We start from the raw sequence: 23,751 nt of genomic DNA on the forward strand, positions 1-23,751 counted from the left end.
CCGACGATAAGACGGCTGGAGAGCGAGGTGCTGCCAAGATGAGAGACGGCGGAAAAAGGGACGAGGTCTCGTGATCCGCAAGTTTTTATACTGCGAGCTTTTATCTTTTCCCTCCGGCTGGAAAATGGTAACAGAGGAGCAAAGTGCCGTGGGGAATGTAGTAGTCCTTCTCTTCTGAGGACCAGGTACATTCACTACATGATGTTATGATGTGGAGTACCAATAACTGAAAATCATAAAACCATGACAGCGTGCCAAGTGGATCACTGTTTATTATTGAAGAGATGGTGTCCTGCACCAAAACTAAGTGCGTTATAGGTAATGCAGCAAGCATTACTTACTTTTTGCAAACACACATCTGTGATGCTGTGTTTACCTAGCTTGTATAATGAACTTGCAAAGTTAATTAGGAGTGAGATTAAAGAACAGTTTAGCAATGAGAAGCTTGTATGCTCTATGAAAATAGGAGACTTTTGAGTAAGGAAACTAAACAAGTGATCAATTTTATCTCTCAGCTTCACTGAATAGAAGCTGGCTAACTCATCTGCCCTGGTGACAGGATCCTGGATTGCAGTTTCCATGGATGTACTCTTGGTCCTTCCTGTGTAGTCGTTGCTGACAGTTGCTTAGGTTTAGTTTTCCTGCAAAAATTTTCTTTCTGCAGTTCCTAAATTACGTTGTGGAGAGAATAAAGGCTATAACTGAGTGTTTGTGGAAGGTGTTCTCTCTGATACCGGTTCTTAAATGTCTCATTTCTTTTGTGAATATTGGAAAAGGAAGATGTTTTTACAGATTTATAGACCAATTGGCTAGTTACCCGATGATTGACAAGATAGCTGTAAACTCAAGGGTTTATTTAAAAAAACATTTTCCAACTTTTGTCCTCTTTCTCTTAAAATTATCTTTCTTCATATGATTCCTGATGTTTAGTGTACTTCTGGGATTGTACATTCCAATTTTCAGTTGAAATACCTTTTATCTAACAATCAGCTTTGCATTCATAGGAGATGTGGTATACTATATTCCTAAATAATTTCTAAATTTCAGCTTTTAGTAAAACGAATATTCCTATTTTAGAAAGGCAATAAGATGAACATACATGCTTACCGGAAAACATTTTCATTTCTTGCTTTCTTTAAAATTCGCTGAAGTAACATACTTAGCATGTGAACTAATAAAATTCTCAGTATATGAGATCCTTTTTAAATTCAGAAGTTTTTATCAAGATCTTTTTTTTTAGGGGGTACAAATCATAAGTAGAATATTATAAAAAAAAAAATCAAGAGACTCTTCAGAAACATTGCACTTTAATTTATAATGTATAATCTATACGTACTGTATAAACTATATAAACAATCAAGCAATCATGTCTTTCAGTGTTATCTATTGCCATCATTCCCCATGCATTGAGGCTCTCACTATAGCTGCTACTATAAAACGTTCCCTAAGTACATAAAGGCTCTAATCGTTAAGATTTTTATTACCAGCCACACATACAGAGCTGCAAATTGCCTTGTTTCAGATTTATTATGTATTACTCCAGAAATTCTATAAAGATCAAAAGAACTGATTACAATGTTGACCTTTGCATTAACTCATCTGAATTTAAATTCAAGTGTTTGATTTGGGAAAATAAGTCCATTTATCATAGGTCTGCTACTGAGGGGATTGTGCAGCCCTGATTGGGAGTGCTGAGACCAAATTTATTTATTGAGCGTGGGCTTGAAAATTGTTTGTAGGACAAGAGGAACAAAAGTTTGACCTGCCATTGTGTTGCACCCAGGGAACAATGTGGCAGCTGCCCTTTTCAAAAAGCTAGCAGTCTGTTCTTTCTGAAGAACTGAAGGATATTTATAGTTTAAATATATAGAACTATTTTGAAAATGCAAACCAATGAGCTTTTTTGCACTGTGAGATAATTAGCTCCTAAATATAAATGTTACAGTCTAGCATTATGGAAGATGATGTGATACTCTGGATCTTAACATTTCCTCTTTCAAATCTATTTGAAGTTTATTGTCTTGGAAACGTAAATATTTGAGTGTACATTTTAGAACTGGCTTCTCAGCTAGTACAGGGATTGTAGTTTTATCAACCGATTAAATGTACCTTATTTAATGTGCATATTTATATCAATTGAAAGTCTACTTCCTTTAAAAAACAAAGGGTAAGAAAAATCAGAATTTAGGGAGCTAAAAGTAACGTAGAGCAGAATCTTTGTAGTACTGTTCATTTTCTTGTGCAATGCTAGAAGGGAGGACTTTGCCAAATAAGAGCAACTTAGTTTAAAATATCAGAACTGCCTGTTTCATTTGCTTAGGCTGAGGCATAATTTACTATATAAAGATGATATTTTCACTCCACTTTGAAATAAGCATGTTTGATATTGTATAAACTTAAGGCAATTAAATTCAGGCAGAATGAAACTCCTAATCTGTTCGCAATGCAGTTTTTTAAATAGTACACCATAATGCTCATAGCCACGTGTAAAACAATAAATTGGTTATTTACACGCATGTACTCTCTTACTTTTAGGTTGGTAAATGCAAAAAATCTAAAATCACGATTAATACCCCTTGCAGATTTTAATGTTTTCTTTTAGTTCTCTGTTCAGGAAAATTTATACTGAAGTATTTTACCAGTGAATTCTTTGTTTTTCACAAGTTTTTCACATTGTGTGTACTGATATCACATCTGTATACCTGAAAAAATTAATGAGAAGGGGCAAGTGGAGTTGAAATACCATTTCTAGTATGCAAAAAGACTTGTCTTGACACATAGGTTACAACATTTTGGGCTGTCGAGTCCTTTCAAACAGACACGTGAAAAAGCGAGTTCAGAAAAAAAATTCACCCTTAAAGGTATGCATACAGATACACCTAACAAATGGGTATCAGCTATACAATGTAGATAGTTTTATTTATGTATCTGAGTCATGGTGTTGAGAAATTAATTACATTCCAAGTGAAAATGCTTTTTTCTGTCTGTAAGGAAAAATCCAGCTTTTAAGATACGCGTACTATACGTTAAATAAAGATAACATTGCAGGTAAAGATTTTAAGGGCTTCCATTTTCTAATGTCCTAAAGATTATCTATACCATTATTTTCCAACTATGTAGTATCCTTAAAAGTTCTGGTTTTGAATGAAGTTCATAAGAACTAGAATGCAAGTGATAATTTAACACAACGTGAGGACTATTTTATGTATACCAAAGGGCAACAAATAATTAGCCTAATTAGCCTGAAGTTTTGTAGGTTCTGAAGTCAGTAAACTTTCAAAACATTTGTGAGGGATGTTGATGCACGTCAGATGTTTATTCCATTTTTAGACATCTAGTGAGAATCAAAGTATTTCACTAAAATTAGTGATTGCAACTTTCAGGGAATTACATTTCTGTTTTTCTGTCTTGTAGTCCACGATACATTTTGTTATCTATATCATTGCCTGCAGGTCTACATTTTTGGTAGATGAAGAAACGTAGTTCAAAATTTGAAGGAAAGAACTGCATTGTATTAGGAATAAGCTCAGAAATTTCATTCAGCTCAGAAATTCAGCTCAGAAATCATTACTCACTTATTCTGGCTTCTGAAGAGCTTTGAAATTCTATGCTGTTGAAGATTTAAGGAACTTTTCCAGACTTGTATTAAACTGGGAGACAGTGGGGAACTGTTTAAATCCCCTGTTTCTTTACTGAGGTTCCATATTTGTCACATTTTACTTAATTTCATGAGCAGTAATTAGAAGAAAAATCCATGCATCTCTCGTAGTATTGCATATGGTTTAAAATGTAAGTATCTTTTGGTTGAAGTCAAAGTCGTAAATAGCCTTTTGAGGGGATGCAAAAATAGGATGATTATTTCTGTGTAGATTAGAACCCAAAAGCATGGGTTGGAAAGAGAAGATTACTCATACAGAGAATATTGTGTGTTTTTTTGTTGAGTTGTGTTTTGTTGTTGTTGTTTTAATGAAGATATTCCGTGATTGACTCTGAATGGGAGGAGAACAGACACTGAAATGTTTGGACTTAACAAGTAGTTCCTTGATTTAAACTGCAGTGATTCCAAACATAATACGGTTTGAAGAAGTTGTGTTAGTACAGATATTTCTACAGAATCCCTTGGTCTTCCCATCCTCCCTTACCCCCCCTAAAACAAGGTTATTTTACTTCTGTTAGATAGAAAGATCCTGTTGTAAATTTTCAAGCATTAAGCCTGGTGAATGAATATAAAATATACTCCAGTTGCCTAGGGATGATCCAGAAGCATGTCAGATTTCAGCTTCCATGTATCAAGGATTTTTCCCCTACTTTTCCCTTGGAGATAGTATTCTCCTTACGTGTTTTTTAAATCATGGCAGAATCACAGACTTGATGAGGCTGGCAGGGTGCTCTGGGTCCATTTGGTCCAACTCCAGCTCATACAAGGCCACCTAGAGCAGGATGCCCAGGGCAGTGTCCTGGTGCCTTCTGAAGTTCTCCACGGAGAAGACCTCACAGCCTCTCAAGGCAGACTGTGCCAGTGCTCACAGAATGCCAAAGTGCCTCTTGGTGTTCAGAGAGAACATCCTGTGCTCCAGCTGGTGCCCAGTCCCCTCTCCTGCCACTGGGCGCTATTGAAAAGAGCCTGTAATATTTGATACTGCATATTCAAGCTTAGCAAAATAAAATGTTATTTTATTCTTGAATCAATCCACAGCACCAAATGGTGTTGTTTATGTTGCCTTCCACTAGAAATGCATTTGCACGTGATAAACTAAGATCTTATCTAAAGTTGAATGGAGTCTTATTCTTTGAATAAGAATTAAAGGGATATGGAAACGTCCCACAACAGGAAAGAGGAATCTTTCATGAGGATTCATTATCACAGTGGATCATAAAATATTGTAGAAAGTAACTTCAGAAACTTTAAGCTGAAGTACAAAAGGAAAATAAATTGTTGTCCTTTGCAACTACAAAATCTGACTATAACTAGTTTCATATGGGAACTTTTGGAGATAATACACTTTCACCTGGGATGAGAGCTACAATTTTTTCCCCTAACTCTTTCACCCCTACAGTTCTTTCCTCCTCTAAACCTAGTTTAGTCCAAGATCAGGATAAGCTAGGGAAAACTGTAGTAGGGCAAGTGGGTCTGCATCACTTAGTTCATTCAGAGTTGCAAAGACTTTTGTAAAGATTAGGACTCAAATCATGCCTATTGGAGCTATCTTAATTGGTGCAATTAGTACTATTTTATGATTGGACAGATGGCCTCTGGTTTAATAGTAAGCTGAATCATTCTTTTTGAATATGAAATGTTTTGCTAGCTTCCCAGAATTATGTGCAAGTTTTCTGTTCAATCGATTACTTTCCTTAACTTAGAGTTATAGGCAGGAAGAACTTGAAAATGTTCCCAAATGCTTGATGGCACCTATGTCACCTTTTTATTGAACATTTATTTCTTGACAACAGCATCACTCCTAATAAATCTCACTACATAGTTACAATTTTAAAAATACAAAAATAAGTTCAAAATATATTTTCTTTTGAGTTGGTTAAATACCTCAGCAGGTTGCCATTAGAAGTTATTGAAGTGTTCAAGTTATTTCCTGAAGAAAAGTTTCAAAACTGGCATTTTTTATTATTTGATTTGAAAATATATTTAACAAAAAAAATACAAAGTTTGATTTTGAGTAAATTGACTTAATAAAACCACAGACTACTTAAAAAAAAAAAGCCTAAATCAATGCAAGTGTTGCCAATACTTTCTTAATTTCAAAAAATAAGTTTCGCTGCTCACTTTGACCCTATTTTAGCCTCATTTCTGACTGAGTTTATGCTGTTCTTTCTACATATATATTCAATACCCCCTTAGTCTCTGCAGTTTCATCCACTGCGCTTATTACTACACATACTGTATACATGTCCTTGCCTCATTTGTATATAACATAGGTCCCTAAATAGGTCCATGGCAGTATAGTGCCTTACATTCTTTTTTGTAATTAAACCTGTTTCTAATATCTGACACCTACACATTTTAAACCTGTCAGGAAGTATGATATGTACAGAAGTGCTACTCCTGAAACTTTAGTAAGCAAATACCACAGATGGGAATAGGCAGCACATGAAAGGCAAATTTAATAACTCACTTGGTAAGATGTACCGGGAATCATACTACAGCCAACTTGAAGGACAAGCACTGTATTCAGCAAGCTGTGTTATTTACACAACCATTAGGATGTCTTTGAGCCTGAAACAAAGCAGAGAATATCAAACATCCCCTGTTATGACAGAATACCCTGGAACTACCAAACAGACGTCTATTGTGTGCCATGAAAACCATGAGACTTTTATATTAATTTTAATTATCAGAAAGGACCAAACAAAACATAGCAGTGATATGTCATCTTGCTAGATTAATGGGTAGCAGACACAAGCAATATTCTGTTCCTGGAAGACAGGTTTTGCCATTCGTATGAAGTAGCTTTTTTGTATTACAAGTTTAACATAAAGGTCTATAGGATCTCTCAAGAGTCTGCTGTGGATTTCCATTATATAGGGCTTGATATCACATAAAGAGAGCCTTGAAACACTCTTACTGATAAAGAGAGATTTGACAGTAAGACAAGTATAGTTTATTCTTTAAATCTAAGTTAAAGGTTGATGACTTAGTACAATCCATTCATGAGCTTTTGGTAGAATACATCTTTGGTATCTGCATTGTGTTCAAAATTTTGAAGTGCAACACAACTTTATCTTAGTGTTGTGGGACCACTGTTAAGCCTAACATGCATGACTGTCTCTTTTAAAATGTATGAGTAGAATTCCCACTTTTGATTTCTCACACACTCCTATTAGAACCTACTTGTTTCCATTTCTTCTATAATGGAACTCATGAATTATTTACGTTTGACATTTGAAGACAAGATGATGGAAAAGCATGAGAGTATCTTAGTAAGAAAATATATATTTATTGTGATACAGTTAAAATTTACTTTATTTCTACATCATTTTGCTTAGGGAGAAATATAGAAAAGGTATCTTAAGCCTGAATTTAGCTTGACCTTAAAAATGCCCAATGAAATGTTGATTTCTGAGCTTCCCGCTTGCTTCTCTTGTTATCTCTGCTGGCATTTACTATTGGTATATAGTTGTACGTTACAAGTTCAGATGGCAGTGGCTAATACAGAGAAATTTCTAAAACTGGCCAATCATACAAGCTTGCAGGGCAAAACAGTTACATACAGGCAAGCTGAAAAAAGCTCTGTCATGCATGTACAATAGTCAACAATGAAACTAGCCAAGTTTGTGTCTGAAGCTCCCCAAAAACCTTTTTCCTCCTGTTTTATTACTTGTGTGAGCCCTTCTTGTGGGAGCAAACTTCAGCTGAAATACAAATTAGTTTGTGGGCACTAATTCTTTCATTACTATATAATCCGTGTAAATTTCATAACTGTTGTTATTTATCAATATGTATACATTTTGAAAGCTATTTTATTCCAGTCTTACCAAAATATAAATCAAAATTTTTCAGTACCTGAATTATTTTCTTCATGTAGGAAATTCTTAAGTATGCTGCAATCAACTTGTTTTAATACCTAGTCTTCCTATTATCTCACTGTCCTGAAAATCAGTTAGTTTGTTTGGCTTTTGTAATCTGTAATATAACTCACTGAACATCACCTGTTAAAAAAAAAATCTGCAAATGAAACTTGTCTGGATCAAGACTTTCAGACTGTACAGGACTGAGGTACTAAAACAGGAAATCCTTCTGCAGCAGAAAAAGGAAGGTGAGTTATCCCTGCAGATCAGTTTGATCTACCTCTGTGACTGCTAGTCCTAACCCCTTTCTCAGCTATTGAAAGTACAGCAATGTAGAAAGTATACAAAAGGAAGAAAGAGACTGCAAATTATTTCTCTGTAAGATAACCCTGTGGGCCTATGGGCATGGTGCTTTCTGTTCAGTTCCAGTGGTAAGCCATTTGGTTTTCATTTAATTGTATTTCATTTCACTAAAATCTGTTTCTCTTCTGAAAATGAGATGTTACTTGCAATTTCTATACTAGTCGCGATAATACCTGAAATCTAACATTAACATCTCTAAATATGTTCATCGCTGTGTAGGTTAATAGAACTGATGACGGAATTGAGTTTTAAAGTACAAGTAAAATGAAAAGACTTTAAAACAAATTATTTAGCTAGAAGTTCCATTTGTATGGTTTGTGTTTCAGGCTAATCATTAGGGCTTACTGTAGGTCAGCGTGTCATATCCCAGTGGTGTCTGGTGAGATGGAGGGTTATCTCATATGTCAGCCAGATATCCCTGTGAACCATTTTGAGCAGTCAAGATAATAGGACTGAATTCTGAAATGAGGCAGAATTCTGAAATGGGGTATATTTCAGAGCAAGAGCTGGAAATATACAATGCCACGTGTGAGCACAGTGCTACCGCTTATAAAGGCAGTCACCTTTCGGCATGAATAGTGACTTATTTTTTTGACAATAATCCCTCAAGGCTGGGTGCAGTGAAAATGGGGAAAGATGGAAAATCAGGTACATATTCCTGTAGAGAAGAAAGATGAAGGAAAAAAAAGACTTCCTCTCCAGTGGTGCTATTTTTTTGTGTTTGTATTTTAAATCTAATCACATACTAGTTTTCTGTTTGAATACTGATATTGCATGATAACCTAGTGAGTATTTTTTTTACCATTGTTTTCAATCAAAACAGCAACCCCAAAAAATCAATATTTCTTTTTCTTAATGGAAGTATAATTTTTATGTACGCTGAGGAAATTTTGTGACAGTTCTGTGTGAGAATAGATGCACTTTCATACTCCTACAGTTGTTGGCTTTTTTGTTTGTTTTATATGTTGTATTTAACCTTTATAAATAAGGATAAGGCCAAGTCTATTGCATATTTCTGAAAGGAGGAGTTCTGTATTCTCTGGTTTCCTGTCTTCTCAGGTGATATAACCTGATTTCTAATTGCTTCTAATCAGCGTTTAGAAAACAAACTTCTGTATGCGTATATTTACAGTACTTAATTTGAAAAATCATAAGAGCACCAAGGCTGAATGTATTTTTTTTCCCGCTGCCTGTGTATGTATGACTTGCGTTGTGTTTGCCTTTCATTTTCAGTCGCGTAGGTGAATATAGGTGGATTATCTGGCACTGATGAGCAAATTCTACTAGTATTTCTTCATATGCTTGATACCATCACTGTAACTCATAGCAAAAGCATAGTGACTTTTGTAGCTTTTGGTCAGCCAGTAGAGGCCACTCATAGCTTACTCCTGAAGCTGGACGGTGATTTGAAAATAGGGTTTTGTTGTGTGCTTGAGTTTTCTAATTCACTCTGAGTAAGCTTACACTGCCATGAGCTGTTATAATAGACTTGTAGCTGAAAAGAGTTCTGCCTATGAGCAGTTCTGCTTGTATATGTAAGTGTGTTTAATACTGGCATTTTCTGTTTCTTATTTCTTATTAGAAATAAGTCTCATCGTATTAAAAATAAAAGTCACCTTCAGTAACGTACTTCAAGCTGTCTTAAAGCAAATGCTTTAATGGCATTTTTTAAATCCTTTGTTGGTACAATCTTTACTGTCACTATGTTACACTACTCTCATGAAGTTAAGAGAAACTACTACAGTTTAGATTTTGGGGGCGGGGAGGGGGGGTGGAGTTGGGGAGGAAGGTCTTCTTTATATGTTTTTGTTGTTTCTCCCAAATGAAGAACTTATTTGAAGGTGGAAAAACTAACCAAAAATCCAAACAGTAAGCCTGTAACAGATGAAGGAATTGAACCTGATCTCACAGGCCACGGTTAGTATCCTAATCACTGTGCTCTGCTCTTTCCTTCTGTCTATGTGGGTAACTTCACTTACGGATAATAGTGTTACATGAAACACATTGTTTCAGCATTTTAGGTCGTTCTTTAATAAGAATTTCTTAATAAGGATGCACTACTGAGTTCAAAATCCTGTTGGCATAGTGAAGCTAAGAATTCACCCTAAAATAAGTTTTATCTATACAAATAGCTAAAATGTAATAAAGATTTTTCATATGCAACATGAACCTCAGCATTTTAGTGGTAGCTTTTTGTGTTAATGGAAGTTTGGTTTAATTTAAATATAATTAGTTGAATTCTAGGTGTTTACTTTGTAATGAATTTTAAAAAAATTGACAGTGTTTTGTTGTCATACTTAATATTTTTCTGACGGCTACCCTGAAGATTTTCCTTTTCCTAATGTATGACATTGATGTAGTGATGTTATATGGTGTTTATGCAGTCCTGAAACTCATGTGTGTCTCTACCACGAGCTGGCTTAAATTAAAGAAAAAAGTTTATCTGTTTTGTGTTTTCTTCTGAAGTCTCTTATTAACCCCCCAATGTCAGTCTCTTTTATAAAGTGCTCCAAGCTGCTGATGGAGCAAAGGTACCACAGTACTATTTTATGTTACGCATCAGGCATCTCGAAAGATGCTCTCGTACTGACTCTTTTGGAAACACTTTCCAGAAGTCACTTGTTTTAATTTTATAATTAATTTCAAATGCAAGTTTTATCTTAAAAGCAGCAGAGGAAAGCTGTGTAAAAGCATAGGTTTACAATGAAATTCCCTCTTTTGCTTTTATACGTGATTTAAATTTCCCATCTTTCTTTGAAGAAATGGTGTTGAATGTTTACTTGTTTTTTAAATCTCAGCCAGCTTAGTTTTTGTTTTTCCATTAATCATTCAATTGAAAACCAAGTATGAAGAGACAGATGTATTTCATTAGTTGTGTAAAAAGAAATGTAGAGAAGACTAACAGTGTGAAACTCACTAGAGAGATGAGTGAACTTATATATATACTTTGACTCCTAGAGACTTACTGATTCTCATTTTATCTTGGATGCATAGAGGCTCATTTGTTTTATGAAGAGAAAATGGTAAGACATATATAGGGAGATAAGCGTTAGCTCTAGCATGAAAGTCCAAGTCTTCTGACCTATTTTTCATGAGATATTTCTTTCCTGTCACTTGCATGTTTTGCAAGCTTAATGGCAATGATCCACTGAGTTTTGCAGTGCTTTGTTAGTAAGATCTTGATTATTAAACTTATAGACTATCAAGAAACTGGCATAGAACTAAGTATTCTGCTAGTGGACCATGTCTTCATGAAGACTGAATAGGACAAAGCTTGACTGAGTGTTGCTTACAGGTAATATATATAGAAAAGAGATTCTTCTCTGGAATGGTCATTTGGGGCCATTCTGCAAAAGTGTATTTGTAGGGGAAATTAGAACCGTAATGGTAACATCAAACTAAGATTATCACAATGATTTAACAATATATACTTCAAAAGCTGCTTTTATTTTCTTAGTTCTCTCTGTTGCTCCTAGTCAAAGAAGTAGTATCTATATTTTTAAAAACCATATTTTAAATCCAGAGCTTTATTTATCATAGCTGCATACCTTTGCTTCTGGTGAAGAAGGACATAAAATGAACTGTAATAAATTGATGCTGGAAAATAACAAGAAATTGTTTTTAACTAGAGCAATAAAATGTAGAAAACAGATTTTTTTCTGTTTATTCCCTTTGTATCATTTGATTTAGTTTGCTATAAATTGGCAATTAAAGATCTGTGAATAACTAAAGTGTTGTTGTGATGCTGTGGTTTCCACTTAACAAAATCCTGATGTTTAGGGTTTCACTTGAATTGCATTTTGTTTTGGACAGCAACTTTTTTGGAAGAAACTCTTGCCTGAGAAAATTGGATTTATTGCTGAACTTCAAATTGTATTCATCAAAACAGTGTTTTCAGACAAAGATTCTGCAAATATATGAATGCAGAAAAAGTTATCTTTTGTTCTTCTGAAATGGAAAATTTTTCTTAATAAACTTTTTTTAATATATGCTAGTCTGTATTTTATCACAGCAGTTAACTTAATGGTGAAGGGCAGGAAACAATCTGCTATTTAATTTAGGAGAGTTATCTGTATAATTTATGTTTAGCAAAATTTTGCTGAAATTCTACTGTTTTTGCCAAAGATTATGTGGGCATAGCAGTTGCTTTGATGTTAGATTTCAACTATTATGACATAAACTGAAGCATAGTTGGAACACATGACAGAGTGTTACACTAGCTGATTACCTTTGCTTTTCAGTGGAAATCATTCCCCTCTATTAATTTTTTTGTTGCTTTTTTTTAATAAACTCAAGCAGAGATGTGTAAAAATCCACTCAGTAGGTTCATAATGTAGTTCAGGTTGGAAAGGACTTCTGAAGGTCATGTCCCCTGACCTCCTGCTCAGAGCTGAGTCAATGATGAGATCAGACCAGGTTGCTCAGGGCTCTTTCCAAGCGAGTCTTGAAAACATCCAGGGGTGGAGGCACTCTTTCCAGGCAACCAGTTCTATTGTTTGAAAATAGTTTTATGGATAAGTGTATATTATTGGCAGAATAAACTTTCCCTCTATCCTCACTTGCTGATTGAATTAAATGTTCTGTAAAACTCTAAACAGTGTTGTTGTATGACAAAAATACCTGCTTTGAAAATGCAAAATTTCAGTAGTTGTGGCTTTTAATTGCAGCTTGCTACTAATTCTGCCTGGAATTAGATCATTTTTCTCATAGTTCTGAAAATACTTCATAATGGCAAGTAAACTCTTCCTTGTTTAGAGAGAATAAAATTGAACTGGGATAGGATAGTTTGACTTAATGACCTAACTGTGCTTAGCTGTAATCTTGTTCTCTTGTAAAAGCAGTTGCATTGTCTATTTTGTACCTTTTCTTCAATATTTTTACCATTTAAAAATAACAGTTGCTGTAGTTAATATTGTTTTGTTGAGTGAATTCTTCTTTCTTGTTCTTTATCCATTTCATCTGACCATCCTTCTTGCATTTATTGCTTCTGAAGTTTGTTATACCTAGTATCTCATGCACAAGGGTATGGTGTTATGTACTTTGAAGCAAACGCACCTGCTCCTTAATTTTTTTCCATTTTACTGTATCCATCCACGTGGGCTTTAATTTATTTGGAAGAACATTCTTTGCAAAGCACTCAGAAGGAGTATCTTAGCTCTGAGTAGGAGTGCCAGGGTTTCAAGGACTCTGTAAACAATGAGCAGCCTCTATCTGGTCTTGTTAAGAAGTAACAGTAAAAAGGACTTAGAGCCAGAAGAAACTGAGTTCCAAGGATGAACATTAACTTCATTCATGTTATACCAACTATAGTCATAGTATCTCATGCAGTTTGTAGCTGGAAAGACTTTACACATGAGAGAACATGAGAAGCAGTTTTGTTCTTTATCCTTTAAGATATTATACCTTGTCATTTGTTACGTCTAGTAACTTTTTAAAAATCTGCTATTCTTATTTGGGGGGAAATAGTTAGAAATGCTTTCTCTTTTTGCACTAGTTATAGCTAGTTTTCACTATGAGTGTGATTATGCTCAGTTATGGGATAATGGGGCTTGGAGAAACACGGGCTATTCAATACAGTGCTAAAAAGCTTGAAAGAGATTACTGAATAGCATCAGCTCTGTTGTACTCTATACTTCTTTTAATTTAACATATGAGTGTTTAAAAGCTAACAGTCTTGTGTATGGAATAAAGACATTCAGTATTGTGTAAGATTGACCAGAAGTGTGCTATTAGTGAATGAACTTCACTGTAAGTTTAAAATGGCCCTCTGGTCAATCTTCTACTTACTCCCATCACAGTAATTACGATTCCTCGATATGCATGCGTGCACTCAGACCCATCCCCACTTGCACACACTCTATAGCAAGAAATAAAACTGTAGAATCACAGGATGGTTTGTGTTCAAAGGGCTTAAAAATCCATCCTGTTCCATCCCCCTGCTGTGGGCAGGGTTGCCATCCAACAGATCAGGCTGCCCAGGGAATCTTGTGCGGGGGGGGGGGAGGATAGAGAAATCTTTCGTAAACCTTCAGTTCTGTTTGTTTTTCATTTACCAGTGGTAGCCTAGTACTTAAACTCTTTTTTGTGTACTGGGACTTATAAACCAACTCCAGAAAACTATGCAATTTTTCTACATGTATAAAGAACCTGAACAGTTGAGTGACTATGTGTTTCCATGTGCATAAACATTGCAATTGATTTTGCTTAATAGTGATTTAGCAGATTAAGATTAGCCGTAGTTTTTTGCCTTTTTTTTAGACTTTGCTTTTTTATTTCCCACCCTAGATGGCGGTTTTGCAAAGATGAATTCCTTTGTGTTACCGATTATGAATCTTACAATCATCAGCATTCAGTTTTATATAAAGACCTGTAATTATACGTTATGATTTTAATTTTATAAATATTGTGCGGCTGCTTGGTAAAACTGAAGCTTTCTAGGGTATGTAAGAAAAACCTGAGCAGTGTACTCTGTGATCATTTGTATCTGTTCATATTCTCATATAAATAAGTGGAAAAATGTATTTGTGTTTTATATATTGTTTTAAAACTGAAAATCTGTCAAGTGTTTTTTCTTGGATTTTCAGTGCTTATTAAATTTCAGATTATGTATTTTGAGTAAGCTGGAAACTTAAACTTGTTTCCATAAGTACGGCTGTGGGTAAACAACCAATTTTAGTCCAGAAAATAGCTTTTGCTTCTGTCAACATGTTGTTTATTTTCTCCCTGAGATAAAAAGTTCGGTTTTCTGATATTTGTACCAAGATAAAGTCTATAAACAAGATTAATATAGTGTGGAAAAGGTTGTCAGCAGCCCTGGCAAAGGAAATAAGTTGCCTGTACACAGAACATACTGTAAACTGAATAAAAGTGTCAGGTCCACCATGAGATAATGTGATCATGAACCTCTAACAAAGCATGACATAGGCACAGTCGGCTTTTCTTATAGCCATAGTGTAGAAAATGGATTACTATATTCCAGGGGTACCCACTGGAATAGCATGAAAACTTCATTTTGAGATTAATGCAGGATGTAACTCTTGAGAGCCAAGCAACATGTTTACCTGTGTTGTTAAAGTAACAGTTTAGTTATTAATCTTAACATTTAGAAATTATATGTTTAAATATTGGATCTTATTATTAGGTCTGTCTTTGTGAACTGGTGTTTCTTGCTCTAATTAATAGATGAATAACAGTGTAAAGTTGTCTGAATGTTGGTCACTGATTTACTATTATCATGTGGCTTTGTACAGCCTCAGTAAGTCTAGTAAAACAGTAAACGGCAAAAACCGATAAAGCACTAGGTGCTGTTCTCTGTGTGTGCTCTGTGCTGAAGAGAATCCTTGAGATAGCAAAATCATGTAGTTACCCTTGTTTCCTCTACTAGGGTTTTATATGCATGCAAAGGTTTTTCTGCAGTACATTCTTTTCAAGCACCACCAGCCAGAAAGTGACAATGTTTTAGGGTCCCTTTATTTGGCCCCTTGTTACTTTTATGGTCAAAGAAACAGAATAGAGTCAAATACTTTAAATCTTGGTGCTTTCAAATTACTTCATTCAAAGTTCTTTTAAAGTTTTCTAGATTTGAAGCTCCAACTGCCTTCGTTTTTCTCTATCATAACATGAGATGTTTTTTCTTTAATGTTTGAACACATTGTTCATTAAATAAATGATAGGCTATTTTTATCTGTGAATCTTACGCGTATTTACTTTTGGCAAATCTGAGCCATTTAAGCATATCATTGGTGAATTTTGTTGCCTCCTTTCAAAACTGACAGAATGTCTGGCTTCTTTCCCACTTCTACTGACTGCAGAACTACCTCCAAGGAACTAAAAATCAGTTTGTGCGTTCTCTCCAGCAGGAATTGTTTGCCTTCTGCTTTGTTTTTTCAAGCATTAATTTCATTGGGAGGTCCCTAATTCTTCTTTTGCGTGTCTACGTGTGCAGACAAATTAGTTCTATTAAGGAGATTATAAAAATAAAGCTGATTGCATATTTGAGTAATACCATCTGCACTTTACAGGAAAATTCTACATGTGCTGTCATGAATTCTTATGATTACTCTTAAATTAAGTATATTAAGTCATTTTTATTTCAGTGCATGTAAAGGGCTAGACAAAAACTATATGACATATGTAAAAATCATTTTGTCTTTGCTTTTTTTCTTACATTAACTTGAGTTTCAAGACCTTTGTGTTGGGGTTTCAAAGGCTGAGTGAGAGTAGATGCTGTGTGTGTGTGTTGAATGTGATTTTCAAACAGTATAACTTTACGTTTTTCAGAGTGAGCACTTCATGGACTTTCAAAACGTAACTTAGGCCCCAGATATCTGTAAATGTCTAACATCCAATCAGAATCAGACCCAAAGGATTTTAATAAATCCTGTACAGCACCTTTCCACACTCAGTTTTTAATTTAAAAATGCAGGTATTGCTAATTGCATTTAGAAAAGAGAGAGTACACTAGATACAGCATTCCGTACTTGCAGTATGCTTCCTTAATAAACAGTCTGTGTTCATACGCTGCTCCATAATTCAAAGACAACTTTTTTCTTACTTTTCTCCCTTAGATAACTCCAGGACCAGGCGGTAGCAGAAAGACAATTCACTTGTCCCAGGATTCTCTTCACCATGAGTAAGTATCAGTATTGGGACTTAGAAATCTTTTTATTTTCCTTTGCATTACAGTAGTGCCTCTTCCCCAAAGCCACATTTTACAACTGTACAAACGTGATAAGGGAACCTCAGCTCAGCTACATAATGTTCTTTATTTAATAGAAACATTTATAATCCTTTGTAATTCATTTTATGTTTCTTAATGAAACATGCAGTTTAGTACTTTGTAAATGTATTTTTATTAACCTGCTAAGTGTATGCTCTTCTAAAAAGCAACATTCATAAGTGCTGTAAAATAAGATAGATACCAAATGTAACGGGTTGTTTAAATAGACGTGCTTTTTTTTTTTCAAAAGTAAACAATTTCAGAAATGCCTGATTTGAATAGTTGAAAATAGAAAAGCATCACATTATTGAATCTTAAACATTATGTATCATGTGAGGAGAAAGGTTACTGTGATTTTCATGAAAGTATATTAATTGTTTGGACACACAAGTAGAGAACGTCATTCAGTTTATTTAGGTACTCCAGTGTGCAATTAATGTCAACTGCTGTTCTGTCCAGCTGACAACATTAGTTGTATTCTTTCTTAATCTCTTTTGAATAATTACAACAATAAGGTAAGTTTCCTATAAATTTCCAAATCATACATCTAAAACACAGGCAGAGATGGTTAGGAAATAATATATTTTGGGATACACACAATGCATAGTTTACTGATGTGTATGTCAGCTAAAGAGGTTGTGATTTCATAAGTTATTTCTGCCCCAAAATAATCCAACTGATGCTTTATAGCTTTCATCTTTCATTTTATTAAAATAAAAAAGCAAACAAATAGCAATTATTAAGTGAACGGCCAAAATCATAAAGTTGAGTGCGACATAAACATTGATTTCTCACTATAAGAGGTATTATTCTTTATGTAGGGCTTTTTTAATGTCTAAATGTGGAACACATTGAAATTGCTTTGATGTATTTTTTTCAGTCAAAATAAATTGAACTAATATTTAGTTTGCAATCCACTGATTTGCCACAAACTAGCGGACTTTGTATGGAGAAGGATCATTCTACCCATATCCCAGTCTGCTGCTCCCCTTTTAGCATTTGCTGTTGACAATTAGCTATGTGGATTTTAGACGTAACTCATATTTCGTACCTTCATCAGCTTCCTTCAGGTTGCTGACCTTTTTTTGTTGAATCACTCACAAATGTCAAGTTTTTTGTTTCATCCACTGCCACACCATAAAAGTTACATGTGCATGACATCTGTTTTTGTCAGCTTTTATTTTACCATGAAAGTTGAACTGTTCATTGCAGTTGATGAATGTCTTTCATATCTATCTTATATTAATGCCTGCTAATTTATGTCTCAAAGTATACTTGTAACTTTCTTGCTGTCATTTCATTTTTTTTAATTTCACACTTGTCCTTCAATTATCTCAAAAGCAGAAAAAGGATTTAGTAGTATATAGGTTTCAGTGACAACTGGTATTGTATGATGATTTCCTTACAATACAGGAATGAGAAGATAGACTGATCATCAGCAAAGAGCTTTCAGATTTGGGACTTTATAATTTACGCATGTTGCTCTGAAAGTAATACCTCCTATTAATTTCCATGGAAACTACAACAGATTCAAAGAGCACAATAATGCTATTTGGTAGTACAAATTCACAGCTACAATACACTGTTTTTCAACATATTCACTCCTATTAGCTATTCATTTTCACCAGCAATAAACAAAACCCTGTACGCTGCACTCATCAATACCTGCACCAGTAGAGGTGACCCACTGTCGCTGTCACCACTGTTGAAACGTACCACTCACTGCCTCACTGTTCTCACATCCACTGTTTGGTCTCCGTCAATGTTCAGCAAGTGTTGATGAATGTCAGTGGGTACCATTTTTTCAACATGGAAGAATTCGGTGACACATCTTTGCTTCGTTCACGTTTGCATGTCAGATGCTGTTTTCTCAGTGTCCCTGTGCTGCCATCTGCCATATGGCAATAAAATGTAACAAGATATTGGTGGGAAGGTTCGGCCTCTACTGCTGTGCCACCAACATCAGTATCTGACATCGTGGGCGGGGGGCATTACTTTTGGAGCAGCCTTCATAGATCAGACATACCATGGTCTTTGCTTCCTCTCAAAGCATACTAGTTAAACTGAATATTTTAGTATCATTTTGTGGGTACTCCAGTATGCTGTGGGGAAAAAGTTCTACTGACTTTGAATTTCACTTTAGATTCAAAATCAGACCTCAGTTTGTGAGGTAGTACAGTAACAATTACCAAATAATCCACAGTACTTAAAAATCTTTCCAGCTATAATCATTAAAAAATAACACTTCAGGATTAAATGTCAGATTACTTTTATTTATAGCACATGCATTACAGTATATTAAAATATTATCATTTTTATATTGTTTTACCTTCTTTGACAAAATATAATTATGTATAAATCCAGTGGCTACTGAGAAATGGAATTTGTAGTGTATTCTTTCAGAACTGTAGCAGACAGAGTTCAATAAAAATATCCCATTAAAATAAAGTGTAGCCACCGGCTGTATTTTCCTGGCAGACAATAAAATACCCAAAAGCACGCACGGGCTGGTCATATGACAGCACGTGCGTTGTTAGTTAAATTGTTAAACCTGTCTTTTCTTCTTCTCCCACAGCCATTGGTTTAGCCCTGGGGCTAGGAAGGAACATAGCCAGGTAAGAACTGTTTTGATCAAAAACAGTTTACTTGAGATGTGTTAAGGAATTCAACTACCTCTATGCCAGAGGCAACAGGCTAATATTTAAAGAAATGATTGACAATGCAGGTATAATTTCGTATTTCCTTGCTAGAAAATTTATGAAAAGCAACGCCTTTCAAAAAATCCTTCTGTTAATTAAAAATCTTGAGTTAGTAACTTAATTTCAGTTAAGCTTCCTTGAGTTTTGACTGGTTAAAGGAAAAAGTCTCTTGTTTTGTTGTTGTTTTTTTTTAAAAAATTTTGTTAATTCTAAAAATCTCTAAATATTGTTTTTCTCAAAATGCAGTAAAACAAAATTTATTTCCTGATATTATGAATGAAACATAACAGTGACAAGAGTGAGTAGGCTTCTACAGGACGATTTTCATTTTAATTTTTCTAAATTTCATTGTTTAAAAAGACCATAGCAGTAGCAGGAAAAGAGCTGTTGCATTTCCATTGTAGCCAGCTAAGCAAAGAGTACCATGATACAGTTATTGGCTAGGATAAACTATAGGTTTGTCTACTGAGCCTCTACGGTATAGTTTCTAAGATGCTCAAGCCTAGAAATGTGCTCAAGGAATGTGAAGGTGTGTTTATATTTGGTTAGAGATGTAACACTTAATTCTTTAGCTTGTTTTCAGACATGGAGGAATACTTTTCCTTACAGATGGTTATAAGATTCAAAGAGCATACTGTCCAAGAACTTTCAACTATGAAAATATATCTGGTTTTGTATAGTTAATATCAAATTTTAAGTAAAATAACTGAATAAATCAGCGATGCATTGAAGTTTAAGACCACAGTTCCACTGTTCACTTTTCAATTGATAAAAAATTGTTGTAACACAGTTGATGTAACTAGATATGTGCCAGTTCACTTGTGTGCTTACAAATTTGAATAGATTTGAGACATCAAAAAGAAATAAGGTGAATAGAATCTTTTGAAAGGTTCATCATAGGGTGATCCATCATGAACACTTGTTTCTCTAGAAAGTCAGAGTTTAAATCAGCATATTCCCTTTCCATGCCCCCTGCTTTTTTTGAACTCCATAGCAAGCTGAATCTCTCTCTTACCTGCTCAAAACTGTTGGAGTGGAAAAAAATGTATAGTACAATTTCAACTATCAGTTGAGAACTTCTGACATCTTATAGTAAGTTGACTGACACTTTAACATCCAAACAGACAGCTTTACACGATTCACATTTAACTTGCATCATTTTGAGACATGCTTTTTAGTAGAAGAATCACAGTAGAGCAGCATTTTAAAAATGGGCATGCTTCATCTTAATCATGATGAAAGGTTCCCTTGGGGTGTCTTTATCCTTTTTCCTGAAATTTTGACGCTATAAGTAGCAAGATTTACTAGATTAAAATGAATTTGAGTAATTATTTTTGAGTGGTTTTTTTCAATACATTGGTTGTCTCAGAGTATAATCTTTTCTTGGATAACAGTAGCTTTGAATTAATTTTAAATTCTACACATTTATTTTGCATTTCCTAAGGGCTGCAGTTTCAGAGATTATCTTAAATTCACTCTATTCTAAACTTAATCAATTAATGAATTCTCAAGTAAAGCTAATGTCAAGTAATATATGTGTGTCTGGGGTATCATGTTTGGTTTTGTTGGTGTGTTTGGTTTTTTTTTATTTAGACCAATATAAGAAAAGAGACAGTCTACAGAATTCTCCCTAAAGCTGTGAAAATCCATACTGTATAACTGTAGGTTGTGTGGGCTAAATACTTCCTCTTTTAATTGATTTCTGAAATTAAAATTATTACATTAGAAAATGAGTAATTAAAATCTGGCTGGTGATCTGTATTTTTATAAGACATAAATTCAATTTTCTTTTCAGCCAGAGTGTATTGATAATAATAGAAATGTTGTCTTTATCTCATCATGAGGTAAATACACATTATATAATAATCATACTAGTAAGAATTGTGGCTATATTTAAATGCAATTTGCTAGTGCCCTGATTTGCTGACCATAAGAAAATGGAAAAAAATTAACTTGCAATAACGTATTGGAATAAGATCTTTACATATCCTTTGATTGCCTTTTAAAATAAAAGTGCTTTTGTTCACTGCATCTGAAAATTTGATAACTGAAATGACAAGGAGCAGTCCTTATGCAAGAAGCAAGCTATAAAAAGTTAGGGAAAAAATAAGTATAATTTTTAGATAGATGTAATTTTTTTGGAGTTCATGCACAGCATGACGGTACAGTTGACCAAGTCATAACATTCACGAATTTCCAGTGGACTTTTAAGTTCATTCTATACTTTGTTCAGTATATGAATAGCTTTAAGAAATGTTTTCATTTTTTTAATACTGTCGAGTTTTGGGTTCACTACTGCAACCTTTTAATGGCATTTCTTTGCTATTAACTTCCACTTTACCCATCTTAACAAATATCAGAACGCTGGAAATATAATTCTGAATTTTGGAAATGATCCTAATGAGAAGTCTTCTTCTGTTTTTTGTCTAAAAAAGAGTTAATCAAAGCTTGTTTCAGAACTTGAGGCATTACTACAGTTAAGTACCTCCTTCATTATCCCTGCTTCACCACTATCGTGGGAAGCTTTAATAATGTGTTTTTGTTGCTTCTACAGCTTTCAAATTATAAAAACTCCCGGGGCTTAGAGAAATTTGCAACTGTTTCATATTTGCGTAGCTACAAGCACCAACCTGAATATATTTTTTTCATAATTTAAGTCTTCCCCACCACTTTTTATCTTAAAAATTAAAAATTTGAGTATGAAAATTGTGAAAAATTTTACAGATAAGTAAAATGTGACATTGTAAGTGACTTTGTAATGTGCTTCTAGAATTTTTTTTTAAATTTTCAATTATTTGGGAATTTATAATAAAGCATGTGTTTGTGAATGTATCTTGCAATCTTAGTTATTACCATAAAATGTTACTAGGCATCCATCAGTTTTAGACTCCAGGGTGAAAATATTATTGAAGGATTACTCAAAAGACAGAAAAGAATAGCATTGTCAGAATAACATTGCTAAAAAACAAATAGAGGCATTGGATGTGAAACTATTCTGAGCTTTTTTTTTTTTTTTTTTACTATCTTCAGCTCTTGCGAGACAACCGATCAGACAGAGGACACAAGAAGAACAGCTCTGTAAAAACAGCTAGCAGGTAAGTTCAGGTTATTGGCAGCCATCATTACAACTGTTAATGCAGTTGTTGATTTATTAACTCAAATTTTTATATAAATTTTATATATATTTTGGGGTATTTTCCATGTTTTTCTGTTCTTGTGATTTACTTTAAACAATCTCTTTTGTATAACCTAACCTTTGCTGGCACAGACTTTATCAGTATCTGTATCCAACTACACTTAATGAACTCAATCTCTTTAATAAACATGAGAATTAAATGGATACTGAAGCAAGGTTTGTGCTTCTGGGATCTAAGTTAATTGTTGAAAATGTATGAAATTACCATTATGCATGCTAACTTTTGAAATCAAGGAGTCAATGTAAATACTGTAACACTTGAATTGTTCTTAAGTCATGTTTCAACAACAAGAATCTCAATATGAAGACTAATCAAACAAATGTAGTTCTGTCCTCCAGCTTGTTTCCTCCCCCTCAAAATAAAAAGTTAAACACTGAACTGATAGGCATTAGTCTAGGAGTCTGTTCCTAGAGGGTTTTTTGTGTGCGTTACCTGTTGAATCAATCTAGTCTGACAAAAAATTATTTTAACTCTAGTATTTTTTCATAAGTGAGAAACTGTGGGAATGTTTTGCTTTCCACGCACAACACTTTTCACAATTTTAATGTTGTTGTGTAAACATGATGTCATTAAATTATTTTGAAAAGTTATCATAGATTTGTATCACTGCAAAATACTATGGGTTTGTGTGAGACAATCCACCTGTCTTTCAAGCATTTACCTTGCAGCATATATGTGATCATCCTGAAATAAGTTTTTCACATTATTAAATGATTGCTTTGATGAATAGCTGGAAAGGGAGATCAATACTTCCTTCAAAAATATGCATACTAAATATGAATCTCTGTCATTGTATTCAAATTTTGCGTACACAGTTTTTAAAATGCTGATTGGGCAAATGCTGGTTATTTATCTTCAGAAATGATAGCTTTGCCTATTAAGCCTTTTATTTATTAAGCAAAAATATCTGAAAAGTTGTGCGTACATTTCCTAGCAAACATTCTTGTCGCCATTGTATTTTGCTCAGAATGTTAGTTTGAGTCCACGTTAGGTGAGAATTTTCACTGTAAATACACACTATCAAGCTGTTTACTTGAAACTGAGAGAGTACGTGGACATTAAGAAGCAGATTATATTTGAAGTCTTTTAAGGACCATTTTTATGCCATACCACCCTGGAACAGTGTCTGAGGAATTCAGAAGCATAACTTTCATGTTTGTTTTTCTGGTCAGTGAAGTTCTTTCAAAGTGATTGATACCTATGCAAGCAGTTAGAACAGAGAGGTTTGGGTTTTTTTTAATAACATGAAATA

The 23,751-nt window shown here is 34.2% G+C and overlaps 1 protein-coding gene across 3 annotated transcripts in view; it reads left to right on the forward strand.

Moving 5' to 3' along the window:
- GPATCH2 (G-patch domain containing 2) overlaps positions 1-23,751 on the forward strand; it is a 113,577-nt gene that overhangs the window by 55,218 nt on the left and 34,608 nt on the right. For all 3 annotated transcript variants that reach the window (XM_021390231.1, XM_021390229.1, XM_021390230.1), the window contains exons 6-8: positions 16,452-16,516; positions 19,179-19,218; positions 22,333-22,397. In XM_021390231.1, coding sequence (XP_021245906.1) covers positions 16,452-16,516; positions 19,179-19,218; positions 22,333-22,397 — 170 coding nt within the window. The remainder of the gene's footprint in view (positions 1-16,451; positions 16,517-19,178; positions 19,219-22,332; positions 22,398-23,751) is intronic.

The sequence above is a fragment of the Numida meleagris genome, chromosome 3 (genome assembly GCF_002078875.1).
Source record: "Numida meleagris isolate 19003 breed g44 Domestic line chromosome 3, NumMel1.0, whole genome shotgun sequence".
NCBI lineage: Eukaryota > Metazoa > Chordata > Aves > Galliformes > Numididae > Numida > Numida meleagris.